Here is a 23,469-nt window from a genome sequence, read left to right on the forward strand (position 1 = left end):
TAACTTCTAAATTAGTTTAATAACATTTAAATATATATATACTGAAAAACTTGTATGGCAATTAGTTACTTTCAAATTTTTCTTTAATCCACTTTCCGAACTCTAAAGCACCGGGCTCGTTCACTTCACTATAGCCGGGTAGAGCAGACTTGCACTGTACCATCCAGGCTGTCACATTATCGTGACTTGATACATCTATTCCTGCAGCTTCGACTGTAGACACTGTAGCCACCAAGACTATGTCGGCGACGGTGAGGCTGTTGCCGACAGCCCACGAGTGGCCATCCAGGAAGTCGTCGAGCCAAGTCAACGCCTCCTGCAGGGCTTCCAGCTTCACTGGGTCTGATTTTTCTTCATTTAGGACTGGGAGCTGTAGGAAGTAAAGGAGGTAATTGTCAAAAGCCACAACGCCGGAGACTATCATCAAAGTCGCAGGATATTACTATACTATCCTACCTTCCTTGTAGCGGACATGGCCATAACACCACCAGCTAACAAGAAAATTGCCTTTAGGTTACACAGTGAAGCAGCAATAAGCAATCTCACAAATACCCTCAATATAAACTGGGAATCTGAATTTAATAATACACAGGATATAAATTCTTTAACTAGCCTCTTCTTTTCCAAAATTCTAAGCCTTTACAATACTTATTGTCCTCTCCTCCCCAAGCAAGTAACTGGCAAATGGTTAAATAATTCCTGGCTCACTAATGGCATACTCAAAGCAATCGACAAACATGAATATGAAAAAAATTAGGATTGGCCTAGTTGGAAAGGAAGTAGACGAAGTTCAACCCGAGCAAATTTAAGGTAATGAAACTTAGCAGTGGCAACAGGCCAGAAACATGATACCTAATGGGAAATGAAGTCCTCCATGAAACAGACAAAGATTTAAGAGCTGATATCACACCAAACCTGTCTCCTGAAGCCCACATATAAACAACATTTGGCGATGTATGCGAGGATGGCAACATCAGAACTGCCTGCAGGAACCTGTGTAAGGAATAATTTAGAACCTTGTCTACCTCGTATGCAAAACCAATCCTGGAGTATGCGGGCCCCAGCATGGAGCCTGTACCAGTCAAGCACAGGAATAAGCTAGAAAAAAGTTTAAAGGCATGCCACTAGGCTAGTCCCAGAATTAAGAGGCACGAGTTAAGAGGAAAAGCTGCAAGAAATGAACCTAACGTCGCTGGAAGATAGGAAAGCTCTGAGAGACGTGATTACTACCTACAAAATTCCAAGAGGAATCGACAGGGTAGATAATTTTTTTAATTACACAGAAATCTCAATAGCGTAATGCATCAAATAATGAAATCCACAAGGGCAGTGTTGGGGGTTCGAACCTACGTCCGAGAGGATCCCAGACGCGCCTTCATCGACTGTGCTACGATATGGTAAAATAATTGCAACCGGGAGTTCAACTGACCTCACACGGATCCTGCAGTCTCAGACAAACCAGGGTTTTACACAATTCCCCCATGCAGGGAGCCGGTCGGCCGAGCGGACAGCACGCTGGACTTGTGATCCTGTGGTCCCGGGTTCGATCCCGGGCATCGGCGAGAAACAATGGGCAGAGTTTCTTTCACCCTATGCCCCTGTTACCTAGCCGTAAAATAGGTACCCGAGTGTTAGTCAGCCGTCACGGGCTGCTTCCTGGGGGTGGAGGCCTGGTCGAGGACCGGGCCGCGGGAACACTAAAGCCCCGAAATCAAGATAAGCTCAAGAAGATGCACCCTAGATCTGTCAAGCTATTCTACCTCTTCGCCCTTCATTACACACAAACAATAGCGTGATGCATCAAATGAATAAATCCATGAGGACCGTTGAACTCCCAGTACCCAAATGAGCCACATGGACGTTAGAAAGAACTTTCAGTGTCAGTAGTTAACCGATTGAATGCATTAGACAGTGATGTGGTGGAGGCTGACTCCATACACAGTTTCAAATGTTGATATGATAGTGCCCAGTAGGCTCAGGAACCTGTACACCAGTCGATTGACAGTTGAGAGGCGGGACCAAAGAGCCAGAGTTCAACCCCCGCAAGCACAACTAGGCGAGTACGTTACTCGTGAAAATTAAGAGACTTCAGCCACAAACTAAACGAATCTTTTAATGTTGCTCATTGAAGAAATGGCGAGTGCGGTTAGTTCCGTGATCTCCCAAAATTAAGAAGGGAGTAAAAGACAGCTGTTAAAGATGATGCCACGCCAGGTGACTAGGTAGTTACAGCTGGAGACTTGGGCCTTAACCTTGCTAGGAAAGTGGGCGGGGAACAAAGAATCTAGTCTGAACCAAAGATGAAGGTCTAGGTTCAAGTGTAGTCCGCCCCACTAGCCTGTTCCCGAGGAGTCATTGCTGATGCCATGCATCGTTGTTTCAACAAGTTAAAGCCCCGGAGCCAAGAAATACCACCTACTAGGGCAGCAGGGAAGGCCAAGCTGTGACCAGTGCACAATGGAGTCCACCAGCCCAAGCGGGGCCCCCTCTTTAACAGGGACCTACTGCATCACAGTCTCCTACACAAGTGCAAAGACCTTACTTCACCTCGCCCCAGCCCAGATACCCATCCGACCTCCAAGGGCGATCCCGAAAGGTAATCCCTCCAGCAGGTGGTCCAATGACCCAAACGGGTGTTCTGCATTACTTTCATTTCGCTCGAGGAAAGCCAAGAACAGTAGAGGGGGCGAAACATTCCCCAGTGGGCCCCTGGGGAGCGCTACGTGGGCGCCACACCTCACGAGGGTAAAACCTTACAGGGGACGCAAGCGACAGTACTAAAATTTTAAGTACAAACTTCGGCAATTTGCCGTTAGCCATTTTCAAATATTTGTGTTTGTCAACCTTAAGCTGTATATTGGCTTTACGATCTCCCCAGTTTAATTTTTAATTTCCATGTCTGATTTGATTCAACAAATAATTCCAGTCTAATGAGCGTTAAGTGATTGTACCAAAGCTAGAGAATTTGCTACAATTTGTTAACAATTTAGTAAATGTTCACGTCAAACCAATTCTTCACTTACCACGTAGTGAAGGAATCTGTGGTGGAGCGTGCCCATGACAAAGTAGAGGAGGCGGTCGACCGTGGCTCGAGCCTTCGGGTTCCCAGGGTACAGCGAGTCGTCCTTCCCGTATTGTGTGGCAAGGTAGGTGCAGATTGACGGACTGTCACGGGATTCAAGGTACAATATTTAAGCATTATGACTCTCCGTAATTGCTAAAGTTTGCAACAAATTATGTTAGAGAAACTGAAATTAGTTTATTGAGGTATAAATACACAAAAGGGACGAAGTAGTTGGAGCAATTCTCACCCCGTTACAGAATTTTCTGTCAAGGGAAGCAAGACATCCAATTTTAGATATCTAAATGTTGAAGACATTTACAATTCAGGTTGTGTAATTATTTTGGCTCCATCACTCTTGCCAACTTCTTATTAGCTCTAAAAATTAAAAAGGGATTATGAAATTTAATACTTTCGACCACTCGCCTCTCCCAGAGGACCAAGTCATCGTCGACCAGAGTTGGGAAGCAGCGCTGGCAGTTCACAGCCAGGAGTTCAGCTTTCATCTGTTGCTTGCCAATCACGTCAACTTTTATCATGTTAAGCTCTACGCCAACAGCTTTAGCCGTTAGCATGACGGACCGGCAAGCAGCAGTGTGTTCTGTGTAATACAAATCTAGTGCCATTTTATCTGAAAAAAATACAAATTTAGTGAAGTTGTTCCGAAGCTTTGTATCGATAGCTCATTGGTACAATATTATCCGACATTCAGATACGAGTAGTCTTGAGCACCGTCTACTTTACATAAAGCCCGAAGCCTTTATAGAAAATCACTTAGGAATTAGGAGACTTTTATTGAAGGGGGGGGGGGGGAAGAAAGGGGGGAGGAGTACGTGGCGCAAAGAGAAAGGGGTGAGGGGTACGTGGCGCAAAGAGAAAGGGGGGAGGGGTACGTGGCGCAAAGAGAAAGGGGGTGAAGGGTTTGCCTAAGCAACCCCAGCCACATGCCTGAGGTTGCCCAGGACGCTTTTTTTATAGTGTTATACATATATATCTTTTACAGCCACTAGCACGCATAGCGTCTCTGGCAGGTCCTTAATAGTAGTTTTACCCGGAATTCGACCTGCCAAATCGTTTAATAAGCAGGTACCCGTTCGACTGGTGGGGGAACACTTAAAGATTGGCGCCCGGTCAATCCTTCCCGGCCAGGATACGAACTCGGGCCAAAAGAAGCGCCGGGCGAGTATTTTACCACAGCGCTACGGGGCCAGGTTGATTCCTCATCCTACTCCAGTAATTAATTACCATTACATTATTGCCATTCGTGTGAATTCATTTTAAGCTCTTGACACATTAGGTGTGGGAAATATAGAGTATTTAAGGCACTTCCCATACGCTTAATTTACATAAAGTGCAGTGGCAGACTTTAGAGCACATCTGTTTAGAGCACCATGTATAACTTATTACAACTTTCACACAAGTGAAATTAAATACTTAAACTAATAACTACAATCACCGTTATACAAAATCACGAATTAACGCTGCAAATTTGTAAACCTTTGTTGTCACAGACAAGACCACTAGTTCCTAAAGTGTTAATGTGGCGACATTAAAGAAATCTTAAGATAATAGTTATTGAACTTCACTTGCGAGGTGCATCTAGCTGGCGGTAGTCTCTTGGAGGGGGGGGGGGGGTAGAAGTAGCCTAAGCTACTCTATCCCTTTGAGATTTTTTTTTCTTGTCTCAAACTTACTTGAACTTTAGTACCGCGAACACATCCGTAACTGAAGGCGGCGTTTGGTACTGGCTTTGGTACCATGGCGTGTACCAACTACATCCAAACCCCGTCTAATTCGCCAGCCTTCAATGTATTATTTGGGAAATATATCTTTGGGTGTTCGCAAACCAGTTTTAGTAGCCCTGCTCTTGTGTATACAGCAATAATATTTTGCAAGACCGAACAGCAAAACTTTAACCTGAAGAATAATTATATATGCCTCATAAGGATGCAATATCTAATGGTCCAATAGTTCAATGTTGCAAAGCCTATGTAATGCACACGAGGCCAGTATTCAGCCCACCATGTCTAGCCTTATGTACTTAGCTTGCGATAAAATGGTGGTCAATACTGGGTACAAAGACTATTGAAAAGAACTGTTCATACACCTATTGCAAGAACTCGGTTGAGTTTAGCCTTACATAGTGAAATACATTAGGTTAATGTCAGCATAATTTTATCACTAAAAATGTAAAAGTTTATGCCTATTTAAACTAGTAATTTATGCAATCTGCGTTGCATAAATTTCTAAATCCAAAGGGTCTATTTAAAACATTAACCCACACAAAAACCACTTCATAATTCAACCCAAGCCTAACAGTTCCGATGAACACAGAAAGCCTACGAGGTAAAAATAATTAAGCGCCCCAGCTGGTTACCAATAATGCTTGTAGTTCACACTCGTCAAAACCGTCCCATTACCACAATATATTTACAAACATTAATTTACATATACTAAAGAACGTCATGTACACAAACGCTATCACTGGTAATTTAGTACTAGTCACTACTATTATAAATATAACAACGCTCAGGACGCCTATACACCAGAGAACACTTCTTGATGGACACAAGACCTTGAGAAGACTGTCAACCTGCTGCTTGAAAGGTAACTTACACACGAAGTGACTGCTGTTGTTGACCAAGAGTTGCAACATTTCACTAATTGCGCAAATGCCACAACGGAAGCCTCATCAGAGATCTTCGTGAACCTCTTATATGTCACCTACTTGCGAAACATCTGGGAAATGTCCACAAGAAACCAACAGAATTAATACTTTAAGAATTAGATCAACTAATACAGAATAAGGTCTTTCATAAAGGTTGTTTTAACTAACGCCATCTATTGCTCAGATGAAACGTTTGCCACTAGCCACATGGTCGTGTAGCACAGTAGTCTACGTCGACGGCTCTCAAAGGAGGGTCCCAGGTTCGATTGCCACGCAGGACGGAGACCTTTGGTTACGTTTCCTGCCACCTGATGCCTCACCTCACTTCACATTAAGTAGATACCCGGGAGTTAGGTAACTGTTGTAGGTTGTATCGTGAAGAAAGTGGGTCGATAGTCCAGAGGTCTCCTGCACGCAACACTATGCGTGTTAGTGGTTTTGCAAGAACACCAATGTTAGAGTATTTATACAACCCTTTTTTTTTGAGATATATACAAGAGTTGTTACATTCTTGTACAGCCACTAGTACGCGTAGCGTTTCAGGCAGGTCCCTGGAATACGATCCCCTGCCGCGAAGAATCGTTTTTTCATCCAAGTACACATTTTACTGTTGCGTTAAACAGAGGCTACAGTTAAGGAATTGCGCCCAGTAAATCCTCCCCGGCCAGGATACGAACCCATGACATAGCGCTCGCGGAACGCCAGGCGAGTGTCTTATCACTACACCACGGAGACTGTTAAACCCTTATATATATATACAACTCTGCGGGCCGCAGGGACATTGATCCCCACTATCATCTCCTGGTAACCTCACTATAATGGTCTGAAAATGCTGGATAATAAGTAGGAAGAGAATGGTGGAAGTAATTATATAATAATGACCATTAAATGCTGCCACATCTCCCATGGCCCTCACTTTACCATGGTCTTAACTTTACCATGGTCCTCACTTTACCATGGTCTTAACTTTACCATGGTCCTCACTTTACCATGGTCCTCACTTTACCATGGTCTTAACTTTACCATGGTCCTCACTTTACCATGGTTCTCACTTTACCATGGTCCTCACTTAAGGGAGCAGGCCAAAACGATTTTAGAATACATTAAGAGATAAACGTAACAACGATAACGACAATGGGCCACAGATTAAGATTTTTTAAAATAGACAAATTTAATACATGAAAAAAACGTAATAATCCCAGTAATGAGAAGTAACGCCGCCAGCATAGCACTCATTACCCTAAAGGCCAAAGACCGTTGGCCGCTATGTTAACGTTATGTTAATACCTAACGTTATAACGAGCAGTCTGAATAATACCATATAAAATTTAGCATCACCGGGGACTGTCATTAATTGATAAATCCAAGACGTGAAACATTAAATTTGTTAAATAATAAATTTAAAACATCACCGAACAGGTGCAAACGGGAAATGACGAGAGTAAGGTCAAGCACAACATAGAAATCACTGTATAAATAGATGAATAAGAAAACGTCCCACACTGGGAGGAGGAAGTAGGCAGGGAAACCCTAACCTTAACATTAAACTAACATTAACGTAGCATGTATAACACAAACACCAGTGGTTAAAAAGGGGCAAAATAAGGGATTTAACATAAACAACCGTTGCCAAATGTAAACTGTAAAATCCTGCCCCGGAACATCAGCAGCTGGAACACCGCAGCTGGAACACCTGCAGCTGGACATCGGCAACTGGAGCATCAATATCTGCTGAAGATAAATAAACAGTGGCAACTGGGCACCAGGGAAAACTTCAGTGATAAGTAGAAGGCCAACTGCAAGACAATTAGGGACCATTAGAACCTGGGAGCCAACGTTAAGGGGAACGCTGGGAACGAACTAAAGCTAAAGCTTTCCCCTGCCAAAAGGGGCTAGAATATCAGCAGCTAGCACGTCAGCAGCTGGAATAACAACGCTAAAACAGCAACAGCTGTAACATCGACGGCTGGGACAGCGACAGCTAGAACATCAGCAGCTGGCACCTCAGCAGCTGCCGAAGATACAAAATTAGCAGCAACGGGCCAAGGGGGAAACTGCAGTAGTAAGGTAAGTGCAACTGCAAAACAATTTATGCTCAAAATAAGGCTGGAATATAACTCATTAGAGAAAACGGGATTAATACAGGAAGCTGAAAATAAAAATACAATCAAATACAATAAACTGAAAAGGAGTGATAATAATAGGCACAACGTCAGCTGGAACCCCGCCTGCTGGAACTTCGGGGGCTGGAACGTCAGCAGCTGGAACCTCGAGAGCTGGAACGCAGTAGCATGGACATTAACAGTTGGGACCGCATCAACTGGAACATCAGGAACACCTTCAGCCGGAGCATGGCAGCTGGTCCAACAACCGCTGGAACGTCAGCAGCTGGACCGTGTTCCACCTGAACAGCAGCAAGCTGGAACAGCAACAGTTGCACCCACAGCAGCTGGAACAGCAACAGCTGCACCCACAGCAGCTGGAACACCAACTGCCGGGAACGTCAGCAGCCGGAACACCAACAGCTGCAGCAGCTGGACACCAAAGCTGAGCAACAACGTAGTTCAAGTTGTTCGGTTAGTTCGATTGTGACAATTCTCAAGACAATCGTCACAATTCTCAAGACATTCTCAAGACAATCGACTTGAGAATGGTCCAGGACGGACCGAAACGTCCTCGTCCCTTCACCTTCTAGTGTGTGGTCTGGTCAACATACTTTAGCCACGTTATTGTGACTCATCGCCTGCAATGAACGATAAGTTAGTACCTAGTGCTGTGAGTAATGCATTTATATCGTCAAAATGTTTACCAAGTGATCTAACATTTTGGTTATAAACTGATAAGCAGGTGCTCTTTTGGAGTTTGTTTTTTGCCTGGTGTGCTGTGTAATACTTGCAATAATGTTTTATTTATTTATTTATTATTTATTTTACTTTATTTATTTATTTATTATTTATTTATTAATGATGATCAATGTGCTGGTTGGTGTAGATATGAGACAAGATTTAGATCAGGATCAATATCAGTGTGCATGGAAATGCAGAGGGATACAATAAGACAAGCAATTACAGAAACAGATAAATACTAATTATAGCAAAACACAAGAATATTAGCAAATACACATAAAATAGTAACAAATTAGAAGTAAAATAAAGATCCAATAGATAGCCAGGAAGGACACAGAAGTTAGATAAAAGAAGAAAAGCAAAAAATCAGTGAAGACTGACAATATAAATGTAAAATAAAAATAATAATCATAAAGTAAAATGATCTTAAAGATAATTAGCTTAGTTATGGTTAGTTAAAATCCTATAATTAGTATGAACCTAAGAAAACAAAGTGAGCTCAAATAGATAATTTAAAAAATGACATATGCCATTCTAAGTGAATCTAGAAATTTACTCTAATATAAATTTAAGTGAAAAATAAACAGGGTGAGATAATGTGGAATGACCTTTCCAATCATGTTTTTATTTATTTATTTACTACTAAATAAAATAAATAGAATAAATAAAGTAAATAAATATTTGTATCACACCCTGTATGTATGTATGTACTTTACCTGAATAAACATTTGATTTTTTTAATTTGAATTTTGTGGTCACAGTGCTATAGCTGCCCCTAACCCCACAACAACAACAACACACACTGGGACGATTGTTGCCGTGGTCAGAGCGCTATAGCTGCCTCTAACCCCACAACAACGACACACACTGGGACGACCGGACGAGTGTTGCCGTGGTCACCACCGCTGTTGGGTAGGGAGATGGGATGAGAGGGGAGAGGGTAGGAAGATGGGGGTGAGAGGGGGAAGGTAGGGAGATGGGGTGAGAGGGGGAGGGTAAGGGAGTTGTAGGTAAGAGGGGGAGGGTAAGGGAGTTGTAGGTAAGAGGGGGAGGGTAAGGGAGTTGTAGGTAAGAGGGGGAGGGTAAGGGAGTTGTAGGTAAGAGGGGGAGGGTAAGGGAGTTGTAGGTAAGAGGGGGAGGGTAAGGGAGTTGTAGGTAAGAGGGAGAGTGGGGGGGGACAGTAGGGAGATGGGGTGAGAGGGGGGAGGGTAGGGAGATGGGTGTGAGAGGGGGAAGGGTAGGGAGATGGGTGTGAGAGGGGGAAGGGTAGGAAGATGGAGTGAGAGGAGGAGGGTTGAGAAGGGGAGGGTGAGAGGGAGAGGATAGGGAGATGTAGTGAGAGGGAGATGGGGTGGGTAGGGAGATGGAGGGGATGAGAGGGGCAGGGTAGGGAGATATGGGGGATGAGAGGGGAGACGGTAGGAAGATAGGGGGCGATTCTACCTCCAATGTCATAGAATTCTTAGGGACATGTGGGTAAGAGGATAGGGAATAGAGGCAAATGGAGAGATGGGAGTGAAGAGGAAATGGAGAGTGGGGAGTTGCAGGAAAGGGGAGGGAAAGGAGGTAAGTGGGGGGGAGCACGAGAGAGGATGGGGGTAGAGGGGTAGGAAAGAGAGATAGAAAGAGAGAGTGAGTGACTATTCTAAGTACTGCTAAGTAGCCGTTCCAGTAAGATTATAAACCCATGGAACCACCTACCCGCTGATGCCATGAATGCAAAGACTTCAGATGTAAAAAGAATAACTAAATTTACTAATTTTGCATCAAATATTATTAGCCATACCAGAAATATTTCTGAGCCTTAGATATGTTACATGTTTTACCCATAGTGATGCTACAATTTGATCTTAACCTTTTATGAATCAGCACATCCAAACATTATATCTAAAACATTTTGTTTACAGGTTATCATGGCAAACTATCCTGTTATCATATTTCTGTTTAGTGGCAAGCGCAAGTCAGGCAAGGACTACATCACAGATTTGTTACAACAAAGGTTAGTGATATTCAAATTGAATTAATAAAGTACACAAACTTACTGAAATATATGGTGTTTTAGGTAGCTTTCTGTATTATATAATGCAATTTATCAAAATGTAAAAATGACATCTACCGTACAGTATATACTAGTGTATGAGTCGACATTTGAAACCTAAAAATCAACAAAACCAGGGGGTATGTGGTTTATATTTGGCGATGTTGAATTGCCCACCAATTATAAAATGTGAACATTGTACAACACTTGCCATAACTCTCACAGACCATCATAATTATTATCTACTGAAACTCACGATTGGTAAGTCTCTTTAATGTAGAGATTATATTAATAACAATGACTTGTAACTCATAGGGTAGGTTACTGTAAGTTCTTTAATATTAGGGTAGGCTGGTTTCCTCTGAGTTAAAACTTACCAGCAACAAAAGTGTTTTAGGAAAAATCAGTAGGAAAAATCTGAAAATTTCAACTACAGCGGTGTCTCGGTTAACAAATTTAATCTGTTCTGGCACTGAGCTCATCATGTGAAACACTCGTCTTGTGAAACAATAACAACACTTGTCGGAGGCATTCGAGAACCAGCGGGAACGCTAGGAATCATCATGTGGTTTTCTTGTTAACTGAGCGGAAGCGCGTCAATCGAGACAAATTTTCTGCGAGTGGCTCACTCGTTACCTGAAATTCTCGTAGATGGAGCCGCTCGTCACCCTAGGTTCCACTGTACTGTACTGTACATTATTTAAAAAAACCAGCGTTGAATGTAATGAAACGCCATTTTCTGGGCGAGACCCGGAGGCTCCCTGGAGCTAAACCAGGCTGATTTGCTAATGTCAGGCTTTGGCATCAGTCATGTGTATGGAGTTCTAGGTCCTACCGGGGACCACGGCCAGAACCTGGCCCCCTCAGAGAGGCAAGGAGAGCAATGGCCTATAGAAACCCCCGTGTGGTTGGAAGCATTCTATGTCTGCCATCTACCGAGTCAAGCATCCAGTAAACAAACATTCAAAAACAAAGCATTCCAAAGTAAAGCATTCCAAAACAAACCCCTATTCTGGTTAAAATTGCTACCAAAAGCCAAACTAGTGGATAGAACTCCCCAACAGAAAACAAGCACACTAGTATGATGTCACACGTCACCGTGCCGCTGTCTGCACAGCTCCCCCCTCCCCGGGAGGGGGAAGAGGGAGCCCCAGACCTCTCACGCTGGCTATCCACCCATCAGTTCTTTGACTGATGCTATAGGCACTGGTTGTCTGCTCCAGCTCCATTAGTTGTTTCACCACTGTACCTAGAGTGTGGTGTCTGTCTTCTAGGTGGTGCGTGAGCCGGGAGTGAGTCTCCAGTACTCGGGCTGCATGCGCCTAGGGTTACCTTCCCTAGGTGCCCTGTAAATACTGCCCTTGGGGCTTGGGGCTACCTTCCACAAGTTCCTTGGGTTCTGCCCCTGCTAGGCCGTTTACTGCTTGGTTTTCGGCCACCCTTTGTGTGCTTGGGTGTTCTGTCTCCCTTAGGATAAGGGGAAGTTTTGCATTGGTGGGGCGCAGGGTGCTGCGCAGCCTGTTTTCACCTATATGGCGGCCGGCTCTGTTCCGCCTGGGTACGCTGTCCTCTTGCAGGGTGTTTTTTATTTTTGTTTATCTGCCTGGTGGGGTGTCTGCCTTCGTTCTTGCCCCCTGTGTCCCTTGTGTTCTGAGTATTATTCTGGTGGTTCCCCCTGTTAGGTCCCCGTGAGTGCACACGTCCCGGGGGTTCAACTCTTAGAAAGTTGTTTGGTAGCTTTGGGAGCCGGTTAGCAGTACCCTGTCTAGGATTACCTGAGCGAGAGTCCTATTATAGTAAACACTCGGGACCCTGGGAAACCCCTGGGGGCGCGCGGGTCCGATGGATGTGACCCCGGAGTCCCCCCTCACTTTCAGCGAGTTTGAGGGTTGCTCTCACCCCTTGTCTCAGGGTGACTCTCTGTTTTACCTCCGTCTGCTGCCTGTGGGGTCGGTGACACCGTCGACCCGGAGTCCTGCAAGTTTTGTTGCTCGTTGGGGCTCGGTTACCCAGTTGTATGCTGATTAAATGGGTGCAGGCAGCAGGGGCGTTGCACAGTGAGCTTTGGAGGTGATGCTAGGCAGCTGGCGCGGTAGGTCCGGGGCTCCCCCCTCCCCCTCTCGGGGCAGGGAGGGCTGCGCGGACGATCGGCGTGGCAGTAAAGTGTGATGTTTGCTTGTTTCCTTGGGATTGTTGGGAGTTTCTACCTCTTTGTTTGTTTTATTGTTTTAGTTTTTTACCATGTGGGGTTTGTTTTGTTATGCCTACCTTTCTGGGTGCAAACCCCGGTCGATGGCAGATAAGGAAAACCCCAACCACAAGGGGGTTTTCCAGGGCCATTGCTCCCTGAAACCTCTCTGAAGGGGCCAGGTTATGGCGCTGGTCCCTGGTAGGTCTGAACTCCTTAGCTAATGTCCCGGTCTAATATAACATACATTAGCCCGATAAGCTCCAGGGTGCCTCTGGGGCTCACCCAGAAAATGGCGTTTCATTACATTCAACGCTGGTTTTTTATTGTCTTTCATTCTAAATATAATCAATAGCCAAATGACTTATAAAATGATGAATATTCTTCTACAATATTCTGAATGATAAAAGACAAGCTCCTCTTGAGTAAATTGTGTTGAATCACACATATGCATTTCTATTGTTATTCTTTAAATTAATTTATTATCTTTATTTATTTTTCCACAATAACATTATGACAATTTTTCCACAGGCTGGATAAAACCCAGGCCAAAACCATACGTCTGTCTGGCCCTATTAAGCAGCAATTTGCTACAGATAATGGCTTAGATTATTCCCAGCTCTTAACAGCTTCAGATTACAAGGAAGTGTACCGTCTGGAAATGATAGCTTGGAGTGAAGCAAAACGAGCTCAAGATAAAGGATTTTTTATTAAAGCTGCAATAGACATGTTTGAAGGTTAGTCAATTTCTTTAAATGTTATATCTGTGGGAGCTGAAGTACTCTAGATAGTGGGGTGTAGCGTATGTGAAGTTATGCTTGGTTCTGTCTCACTTACACCAATTTACCTGAGGGCCATCATCATCCTCCTGTTCTCCCTCTGACTTTGAAGAGGACAGGAAGCTGGGAAGTGGAACCCAGCACCAATTGGCGTGTTACTGACACACACATTAAGTGATCTTTTCTGTTTTTCCATAATGATTTACAACCTTTCTGGAAAAGGAAGGGGGAAGACCCCGCCATAGCTCCTCATTGCTAACAACTGGTTGTGTTTAACCTAACTGCCCCTAGGTGGCAGCACAGGTCACCAGAGACTCCAGTCAGCCAACCTCCTTATTCATTCACGTGCTCTTGCTTAGGATGCTTCCATCCTGCCTGGGCTCCTTCATGTTTAACCCTTCAGCTGCACAGGCGATTTTACCATGCAACACCCAGGTGCACATTAATTAAATTCTTCTGAAAAAATTATTTGTTCTTTTGACAATGCCTGATCAAAATATTCCCTCTTTTTCTTTGTGCCTAGTCCTGGCTCGGCATGCACGCTCTCACTTCTGGATGGCCCAGCACTTGCACCATCCAGCACACCCCAAGGTCGGTCGGGTATTGCCCGTGAGCACTCCGCCACACTTCAATGTTTAAACTTTTTCCAGTTTTCTGACCATATTTTTCATGCTACGTTGTTCATTTTAGTATCAAATTGTTTGTAATAGAATGGGGCACATTTTAACCCTTGGAGCCGGTGGCTGAGCGGACAGAACACTGGTCGCGTGAAACTGTGGTTCCGGGTTCGATCCCGGGTGCCGGCAAGAAACAATGGGCAGAGTTTCTTTCACACTGATGCCCCTGTTACCTAGCAGTAAATAGGTACCTGGGAGTTAGTCAGCTGTCACGGGCTGCTTCCTGGGGGTGGAGGCCTGGTCGAGGACCGGGCCGCGGGGACACTAAGTCCCGAAATCATCTCAAGATAGACCGCGAAAAAAAAAAATAAATAAATAAATAAATAAATAAATATATATATATATATATATATATATATATATATATATATATATATATATATATATATATATATATATATATATATATATATATATTATATATATATATATATATATTTAATTAATTTGAGAAACAAAACCGGAACCACGCAATACATTAATAGCTGTTTTAGTGTCTAGTGCCTTAATTTAAACACCCCGCGTGGGATAGGAGCAACTATAGTGCAGCCACGACCGATAGTTGACAGACGGCACTATGGTCTTTGGGCACCATACCAGCTTATTCGTACAGGTATGGTGAATAAAATAGGTAGATACTTATATATAATGTGTGTATATAGCGTAATAACACCTTAAACAATATTGTTGGAGGAGAAATATTAGTGCGTCTAACCTTGAGTGCAGCCGCCACCAGCTGACTGTGTGAGTAGCTACATCTTATTGCCTTTACTCACCATACAAGCTTAGATGTACAGTTATGGTGAACAAAACATGTAAATACTTATATATAACTTCTGTGTATAGTGAATAAATGCAAAAACAGTATTGTGGGAGGAGAATGAGAGCGAGTGAGGTGTTGTTGATGGAGGGAGTGGCAGCGAGTGGCTGTCTGGTGTGTGGCGGTCACTCCTCGTTGCATTTTGACTCACAATACCAACTTTATGGTTCGTTATGGTGAGCAAAACATGCAGATACTTATATATAACCTGTGTATATAGTGTAATAACAGCAAAACTATTTGTTTATTGTTATATGAACATAATAATTGAATCACTAATATGCACACCATAATTTGGAGTACAGCAATGGTTCACACATTTTATTATATAAATATATCACAATACATACTATTGAATAATATTACTGCAAAAAAAAAAAGAAAAATCAGAGACATTGAAATAATTAGGTAATAATATATTTGTGTCAACTGCCGCCTGACAGCTTGGGCAGAGTAGACCTCGTCTGGCAAAGGCTCTGTCAACGCTCCTTTTTTGCCAGACTTTCGTACCCTATTGCGGCTAAAATATGCCACCTACGATTTTTTTGTTATTTTTTCCGTGATCAGAGAACACAAATGATCACTTATAAGACGAAAGAATTTTTTATATTTTTTTTGTTGTTGCGCCTGTGGGTGATGAAGCCATTATGACCCTTAGCGGCCCAAGGGTTAAAACAACTCCAATAATAATCGGACAATAGATTTTTGGCACTGTACTGTATTTTATTTCAATACAGTAGTACCATTAATAGCAATGGTAACATCATTGGCCAGGATACATGAGTTTTTTAGATGACTGCGTGAACATCATTGACCTGGGATAGTGTTCTTAAAATTAATTAATTAGCATCCAGGAACGATGGAAACCCAAATATAAAGTCTTGTTTTGGGGCTCCTATCTTTCTGGGTGCCTGACCTGGTCGATGGCAGACATAGAATGCTCCCAACCACACAGGGTTTCTATAGGCCATTGCTCCTCGTGCCTCTCTGAGTGAGCCAGGTTCTGGCTCGTGGTCCCCGGTAAGCAAGAACTCCATGCACTTTAATGCCAGACAGCTAATAGTTACATATCAGCCTGGAACGCTCCAGGGAGCCTCCGAGTCTCGCCCAGAAAATGGTGTTTCATTACATTCATCGCTGGTTTTTTAAAATTACGTTGTGACAATATTTATCAAACTTGTTTTAGTAATTGAAATGTACGTCGGTTGTTCGATTAGTAAATATTGGAGAAAATAGCCGTACATGCACCTCATAATCTTCAAATTGCTTCCCCCCTCCCCGTGGGATGTATGCCCCATGTTGGGAAACACAACTTTGAAGCAATCAAAGGGTATCCTGGCTTGGGGCTTCTGGCAATCCAACAGTGTTGGCATCTCATTATTTATTATGTGTCCATCAGATTCAGTGCACTTGTGTTTTATTATGGCTTGGTGGTACCAGAACAAAGGTTGGGAGCTATTAAGGACCTACCAGACAATGACAAACAACCTGTCCTCACATTAGGCTCTTTAAAGCAGTGGTCATCCTCCCCAGATGCATTCATCAGTTTTAACATACTGTGTATTAAAAATTGGCTTGTTCTCATATATAAATTAATATTCTTGTACATAAAATTTCTTTGTATAGTTAGGTGTAGGTTTTGTTGGCGATTATTTGTATTTGAAGTACATGGGTGAAGCATTTATAGAATTGTGGTTTGAACTGAGGACATGAGCAAAGCGCTTGTTCCGGAAGTGTTCGGACGTCATCAGTTGGGAGTCGTGTGTAAACCGCTTTTCATTCATAAACAGAGGGTTTGGTGGCTGGATTAACGAGCTTGGATTTTTGTATGCGAGGACGAGCTGGGCAATTACAGTACTGTATTGTGATTCACTTTTGGCATTAGGGGCAGTTCACCTTGGTAGTGAATTGAACTTTGATTCTTGCATACTCTACAGCCCCATAGATAGGGTCAAATATTGTTCCTTGTTTCCAGAAGCCTTATGATTTGAATGTGGCTCAGAAGCACCAGTGCAGTAACCCCCGAAGATATAGTGGTGATGCGTAGAAAAAGACTTTTCATTACACTTGACATTTTATTTTCTACTTTGTACTCCACCAGGTAGTAGATATCCAGTTTGGATTGTCAGTGATATGAGAAGACAAAGTGATCTTGAATGGTTTATGCAACACTACAGTGATTTAATTTATACTGTTCGTATTACTGCATCTAAAGAAGCAAGAGAGCAGCGGGGATGGGTGTTTACATCAGGTGTGTACCGTATGGTTTTTCTTGAGCACTGTTCATCCAATATTTGTTTAATGTACCAAAATTATTACTGTATGGTTCTGACAAAATAGTTTTAATTTTCTTGGAGTGGGTGCACTTTGGCGTGGTCCAAGCAATGAGACAACGTCTTGTTCAGACAACGTCTCAAGAGAGACGTCTCTCAGGTGGGTTTCCCATCTGTTCCCAGTCCTTAAACGGGACTGTAATTACTTAAGTGTAATTACCTAAGTGTAGTTACAGGATGAGAGCTACGCTCGTGGTGTCCCGTCTTCCCAGCACTCTTTGTCATATAACGCTTTGAAACTACTGACGATCTTGGCCTCCACCACCTTCTCACCTAACTTGTTCCAACCGTCTACCACTCTGTTTGCGAAAGTGAATTTTCTTATATTTCTTCGGCATCTGTGTTTAGCTAGTTTAAATCTATGACCTCTTGTTCTTAAAGTTCCAGGTCTCAGGAAATCTTCCCTATCGATTTTATCAATTCCTGTTACTATTTTGTATGTAGTGATCATATCACCTCTTTTTCTTCTGTCTTCTAGTTTTGGCATATTTAATGCCTCTAACCTCTCCTCGTAGCTCTTGCCCTTCAGTTGTGGGAGCCACTTAGTAGCATGTCTTTGCACCTTTTCCAGTTTGTTGATGTGCTTTTTAAGATATGGGCACCACACAACCGCTGCATATTCTAGCTTTGGCCTAACAAAAGGCGTGAACAATTTCTTTAGTATATCGCCATCCATGTATTTAAAAGCAATTCTGAAGTTAGAAAGCGTGGCATAGGCTCCTTGCACAATATTCTTTATGTGGTCCTCAGGTGATAGTTTTTTATCTAGAACCACCCCTAGATCTCTTTCTTTATCAGAATTCTTTAAAGATTTCTCACATAATATATAGGTTGTGTGAGGTCTATGTTCTCCTATTCCACATTCTATAACATGGCATTTATTAACATTAAATTCCATTGCCAAGTGGTGCTCCATATACTTATTTTGTCCTGGTCAACTTGAAGGGCATGACAATCATCTAAGTTTCTTATCCTTCCTATTATCTTAGCATCATCAGCAAACATGTTCATATAATTCTGTACACCAACTGGTAGATCATTTATGTAGACAATAAACATCACTGGTGTAAGAACTGAACCCTGTGGTACTCCACTTGTGACATTTCTCCAGTCCGATACATTGCCTCTGATCACTGCCCTCATTTTTCTATCAGTCAGAAAATTTTTCATCCATGTTAGAAGCTTACCTGTCACCCCTCCAATATTTTACAGTTTCCAGAACAACCTCTTATGTGGAACTCTGTCAAAAGCCTTTTTTAGGTCCAGATAGATGCAGTCAACCCAACCATCTCTTTCCTGTAATATCTCTGTTGCTCGATCATAGAAACTGAGTAAATTCGATACACAGGATCTTCCAGATCGAAAACCATACTGTCTGTCTGATATTATATAATTTCTCTCCAGGTGTTCTACCCATTTAGTTTTAATTATTTTTTCCAATATTTTGACTATTACACTTGTCAGTGATACCCGTCTATAATTAACGGGGTCTTCTCTGCTTCCACTTTTGTAGATTGGAACTATGTTAGCCTTTTTCCACACATCAGTGACAACTCCTGTAAACAGGGATGCCTGAAAAATCAGTTGAAGTGGAATGCTGAGCTTAGGTGCACATTCTCTCAGAACCCATGGTGAAACTCCATCTGGACCAACTGCTTTGTTCTTATTTAGCACCTTGAGCATTTTCTCCACTTCATCTCTAGACACCTCAATGTGCTCTATGTTGTTCTCTGGAATTCTTATTGTATCTGGTTCCCTGAAGATTTCATTTTGTACAAACACACTTTGGAACTTTTCGTTTAATGTTTCACACATTTCCTTTTCATTTTCTGTGAATCTATTTCCCATTTTCAACCTCTGAATATTATCCTTTACCTGCAATTTGTTGTTTATAAATTTATAGAATAGACCTGGTTCTGTTTTGCATTTGTCTACAATCCCTTTTCAAAATTTCTTTCTGCTTCTCTCCTCACTGCCGTGTAGTTGTTTCTCGCATCTTTGTAACGATGGTATGTTTGGGGGTTTGGCCTCTTCCTGTATTGATTCCATTTTTGTGTCTTTTGGTCTCTGGCCCTCTCGCAATTTTTGTTGACTGTGCGGACCTGCGGTTCATTATGGACTTGTCCCGTCTGAACCCCTGAGTTCATTCCCCCCCCCCCTCCTTTTGGATGACTACTCTGTCTCAGGTCCAACATCTGTTGGAACCAGGCACTTGGATGGTGTCCCTGGACCTCTGGAACATGTATTGGCACATCTCAATTCATCCAGGGTTCAGGGACTGGCTCGGTTTTGTTTTGAATTTGAGGCCAGAGAAGCGTCTATCCCAGTTGACACTAGCTTGGGAACTGAAGGCAGCCGGCGCGGTGAGATCCGGGGCCACCCCTCCCCCTCCCGGGGGGGAAAGGCTGTGCGGACGACCGGCGCGGCAGTAAATTGATTGATTGTTTGTTTTCTTTGGGATTGTAGGGAGTTTCTACCTCTCTGTTCTGTTTTTTGTTGCAGTTTTTACCATGTGGGGTTTGTTTTATTATGCCTACCTTTCTGGGTGCCTGACCCCAGTCGATGGCAGATAAGGAAAACCCCCAACCATATGGGGTTTTCCAGGGCCATTGCTCCCTGAAACCTCTCTGAAGGGGCCAGGTTCTGGCGCTGGTCCCTAGTAGGTCTGAACTCCATAGCTAGTGTTCCGGTCTAACATAACATACATTAGCCCAATAAGCTCCAGGGAGCCTCCGGGGCTCACTCAGAAAATGGTGTTTCATTACATTCAACGCTGGTTTATTATTATTATTATTATTATTATTTTTATTATTATTATTATTATTAAATGTGTATAATTCTACAATGAGTACACTAAATGAGCTGAACTTTGTGAAGACTGCTTGCTTAACAAATGTGTATAATTCTACAATAAGTACAATACCTACCTATTTCAAAGTGTTTAATTTCTCCTCAGGAGTTGACGATGCAGAAAGTGAATGTGACCTTGATAATGTCTCTAACTGGGACCAAGAGGTAGATAACAGCAATGGCTCTGAACCTATAGATAAGTTGTTAGACCATTTGACTACCCTGTGTAATGAAAAGTTAAGTGGTGTAGTTGGAAACCCCTAAAAAGAAAATTTAAGAACTTCAAGTTATTACTGTAATAATAACTGTTAATGTTTTTCAGTAACTGATATTAAATATGAAACTAAGAGAATGAATGTTATATAGAGTTCTAGCCAAAGCATTTATATTTCTTAATTGCCACTTTCTGTGGGGAGCCCTTACGGCTCCCTGGAGCTTATCGGGCTAACCCCGATAAGCCAACCCTCCGGTTTCCCTGGGGGTTCTGTCAGGGGGCTGTGCTTTGCCTTTCTGTGGTGTTTCTCTGCCGGCAAATGTGTTTTTGACTCCCCCTGGTTCGATTCTGGGTTCCTTTGGGTTCTTTGGTTTCGTTCCGGAGGTTTCTTCCTCTTGGGGCCCCCTTTGTGGGTTCAGGGGGCTTTGTTTCCTCGTGTGTGACCCGGTTCTGCCTTCTGGAGTTCCGGGATTTTTCCTGGCTTGCAGACTGATCTTTTTAGGTCTTGGCACGTGTTGTGGTTGTGCTGGGATTTGAAGTTTTGTTGTCGAAGTGGGCCTTTTGATGCAGTTTTGTGCCCTCTTCGCCTGGCCGGCGTGGTGCTCTCTGCCCACTGGTTGGTGGCTTGTAATTTTCTTTTCACGTGTATGTGTGTGTGCACATGTACATGTGTACACTGTGTATTTGTGCACATGTACATGTGTACACTGTGTATTTGTGCACATGTACATGTGTACACTGTGTATGTGTGCACATGTACATGTGTACACTGTGTATGTGTGCACATGTACATGTGTACACTGTGTATGTGTGCACATGTGTATATACATACACATGTGTGTGTAACATACCTTGTGTGTATGTGTATATACATAATATATAATACATAATATGTGTATGTGTATATACATAATATATAATACATAATATGTGTATGTGTATCTTTTCTTTCGGAAGGGGCTCTGTTCCCTTCTCTGTTGACGGGGCGCTGGGGGAGCAGCTTGCTCTGTTGACTCTTGCATGGTCCCGCATTTAGTGGGTGCTTTTGGTTGTCTTCCGGCCTCTGGTGGCGGAAGTGGACGGCTTCTCCCCCTTTGGGGAGTTCAGGGCTGGCGGGGTGGGCTTCTTCCCCTGCGCTTCGTCATGTCATATTAGTGGGAGCGTTGGACGTGGTCGTTCTGCCCCATCCTTCTGGGGTTCCCGTCTGCTCTTTGCAGACATGGGCCTGTCGAATCTGTGGTTCTTCTCGACTTCTTAAGTCTGCGCCCTGGATTCTATGCCCTCATCGGAGGACTGTTGTCTCCTGTCCGGCATCTGTTGGGGCCGGGTGCCTAGATGGTGGCCCTGGGTCTCCAGGTCAATTCTTGGCACATTCCTCTCCAGTTTTCCGGGACTGGTACAGTTGATGGTGGGGCTTCAGGCTTGCCGCTTTTGTTGCCTTCCCTATTTTGTAATTGGCATTTGGTGTATTTTTTGCATCTTTACCAGATCTTGGTGCCCTGTCTGAGTCTGCTTGGGATTCGGTGTCTAACCTACCTCGACGACTGACTGGTGTGGGCTTGCAGTTGGTCCGCTTGTCTGCTCGCCAGGGGTGTATAGAGGGAATACAGAGAACATATACGGCACGCATAGACGAGATAAAACACCTAAATTATTGGGATCGTCTCAAAGCTCTCCAAATGTACTCTCTAGAAAGGAGACGAGAGAGATACCAAATAATATACACATGGAAAATACTGGAGGGTCAGGTCCCAAATCTACATAGTAAAATAACAACGTACTGGAGTGAACGATATGGAAGAAAATGCAAGATTGAACCAGTGAAGAGCAGAGGTGCCATAGGCACAATCAGAGAGCACTGTATAAACATCAGGGGTCCGCGGTTGTTCAACGTCCTCCCAGCGAGCATAAGAAATATTGCCGGAACAACCGTGGACATCTTCAAGAGAAAACTGGACGGTTTTCTAAGAGAAGTTCCGGATCAGCCGGGCTGTGGTGGGTACGTGGCCCTGCGGGCCGCTCCAAGCAACAGCCTGGTGGACCAAACTCTCACAAGTCGAGCCTGGCCTCGGGCCGGGCTTGGGGAGTAGAAGAACTCCCAGAACCCCATCAACCAGGTATCAACCAGGTGTGGTTCTTTCCAGATCGCCGGGTTTGGTTTCCTGGTGATCTGGAGGCCATTCCATATGTTTCCGTCCTGGGTTCGGACCTGGCTGGGCCTTGTTTAGGGCTCTTGGGCCGCTCCTTGTCTTTCCCTCCAGAGGTGTTGCTGCGGCTGTGGTCCCGACTTCGGCTGTTCATGAGGGGATCCCGGGTTGCTCAGCGGTTGCTCGAGCAGTTGACCTTCGACATGCTGGTCTGTCCGCGGGGTCGGGTTTGGCTTCGGCGTCTGTTTGGTTCCTTCGGAGACTTCCCTGCTGCCTCTCTTGCAATCGTTGGGTTTGTTCCTCCGGGGATCTTGTGTTGGTGCTGCTTCACCAGCTTCCTCTTTGGGGTTTTCGGGGTTCCGTGCCTTGGCACCTCCCCGAGCCTTCGCTCGATGTGTTCATGGACAGGTCATCTCTCGGCTGGGGCTTTGTGACCAGTGCTCACCAGGTCAGCCGGGGATGGTGGGGTCTGTCTGTCCGTCGGGCTCACAGCACAGTTCGGGAGTTCGTGGCTGTCTGGTTTGCGCTTCGGAGGGTTTGGGTCACTCGGTCCTCTACCATTCAGCTCCATTCGGACTGTTCTCCGGCAGTTCTTTGCTAGAACCACAGGGTTTCTCTTAGGTGTTGACCTTTGGGGTTGGTTCCTTAGAATGGCTCGTTTGCTGGATTCTCGGGGTTTGGCTAACCGTGAGGTTAATGTCCGGGGTGTGTCCTGCGTCCTGGCGGACAGCTGTCTCGGTTCATTCCTATGTTTGCGGATTGGCCAGTCGTCGCCGATTCGTTTTGTTGGCCATGGACGTCTTCAAGTTGGTGTGGTCTAGGCGTCGCCCATTTTATGTGGCGCCCTT

General features: G+C 43.8%; 2 protein-coding genes across 5 annotated transcripts; one reads left to right on the plus strand and one right to left on the minus strand.

Moving 5' to 3' along the window:
• On the minus strand, positions 1–5,732 carry LOC123767280 (glutathione S-transferase 1). 3 transcript variants are annotated; one of them, XM_045756851.1, is made up of 4 exons: positions 5,678–5,732; positions 3,488–3,692; positions 3,024–3,165; positions 1–370 (listed from the first exon to the last, which is right to left on the minus strand). In XM_045756851.1, the coding sequence occupies exons 1-4, from the start codon at positions 5,715–5,717 to the stop codon at positions 62–64; spliced, it is 696 nt and encodes a 231-aa protein (XP_045612807.1). In that variant the 5' UTR covers positions 5,718–5,732; the 3' UTR covers positions 1–61. The 3 variants fall into 3 exon arrangements, with proteins under 3 accessions (XP_045612807.1, XP_045612808.1, XP_045612817.1); XM_045756852.1 differs by lacking the exon at positions 5,678–5,732 and adding an exon at positions 5,608–5,667; XM_045756861.2 differs by lacking the exon at positions 5,678–5,732 and adding an exon at positions 5,637–5,660.
• A 3,600-nt stretch (positions 5,733–9,332) lies between these two features.
• On the plus strand, positions 9,333–20,574 carry Pmvk (Phosphomevalonate kinase). 2 transcript variants are annotated; one of them, XM_045759206.2, is made up of 5 exons: positions 9,333–9,487; positions 10,483–10,574; positions 13,333–13,538; positions 17,179–17,328; positions 20,367–20,574. In XM_045759206.2, the coding sequence occupies exons 2-5, from the start codon at positions 10,489–10,491 to the stop codon at positions 20,522–20,524; spliced, it is 600 nt and encodes a 199-aa protein (XP_045615162.1). In that variant the 5' UTR covers positions 9,333–9,487; positions 10,483–10,488; the 3' UTR covers positions 20,525–20,574. The 2 variants fall into 2 exon arrangements, with proteins under 2 accessions (XP_045615162.1, XP_045615156.1); XM_045759200.1 differs by lacking the exon at positions 9,333–9,487 and adding an exon at positions 10,199–10,308.
• Positions 20,575–23,469: the final 2,895 nt, after the last annotated feature.

This window comes from Procambarus clarkii, chromosome 86 (assembly GCF_040958095.1).
Source record: "Procambarus clarkii isolate CNS0578487 chromosome 86, FALCON_Pclarkii_2.0, whole genome shotgun sequence".
In the NCBI taxonomy this organism is placed as follows: domain Eukaryota; kingdom Metazoa; phylum Arthropoda; class Malacostraca; order Decapoda; family Cambaridae; genus Procambarus; species Procambarus clarkii.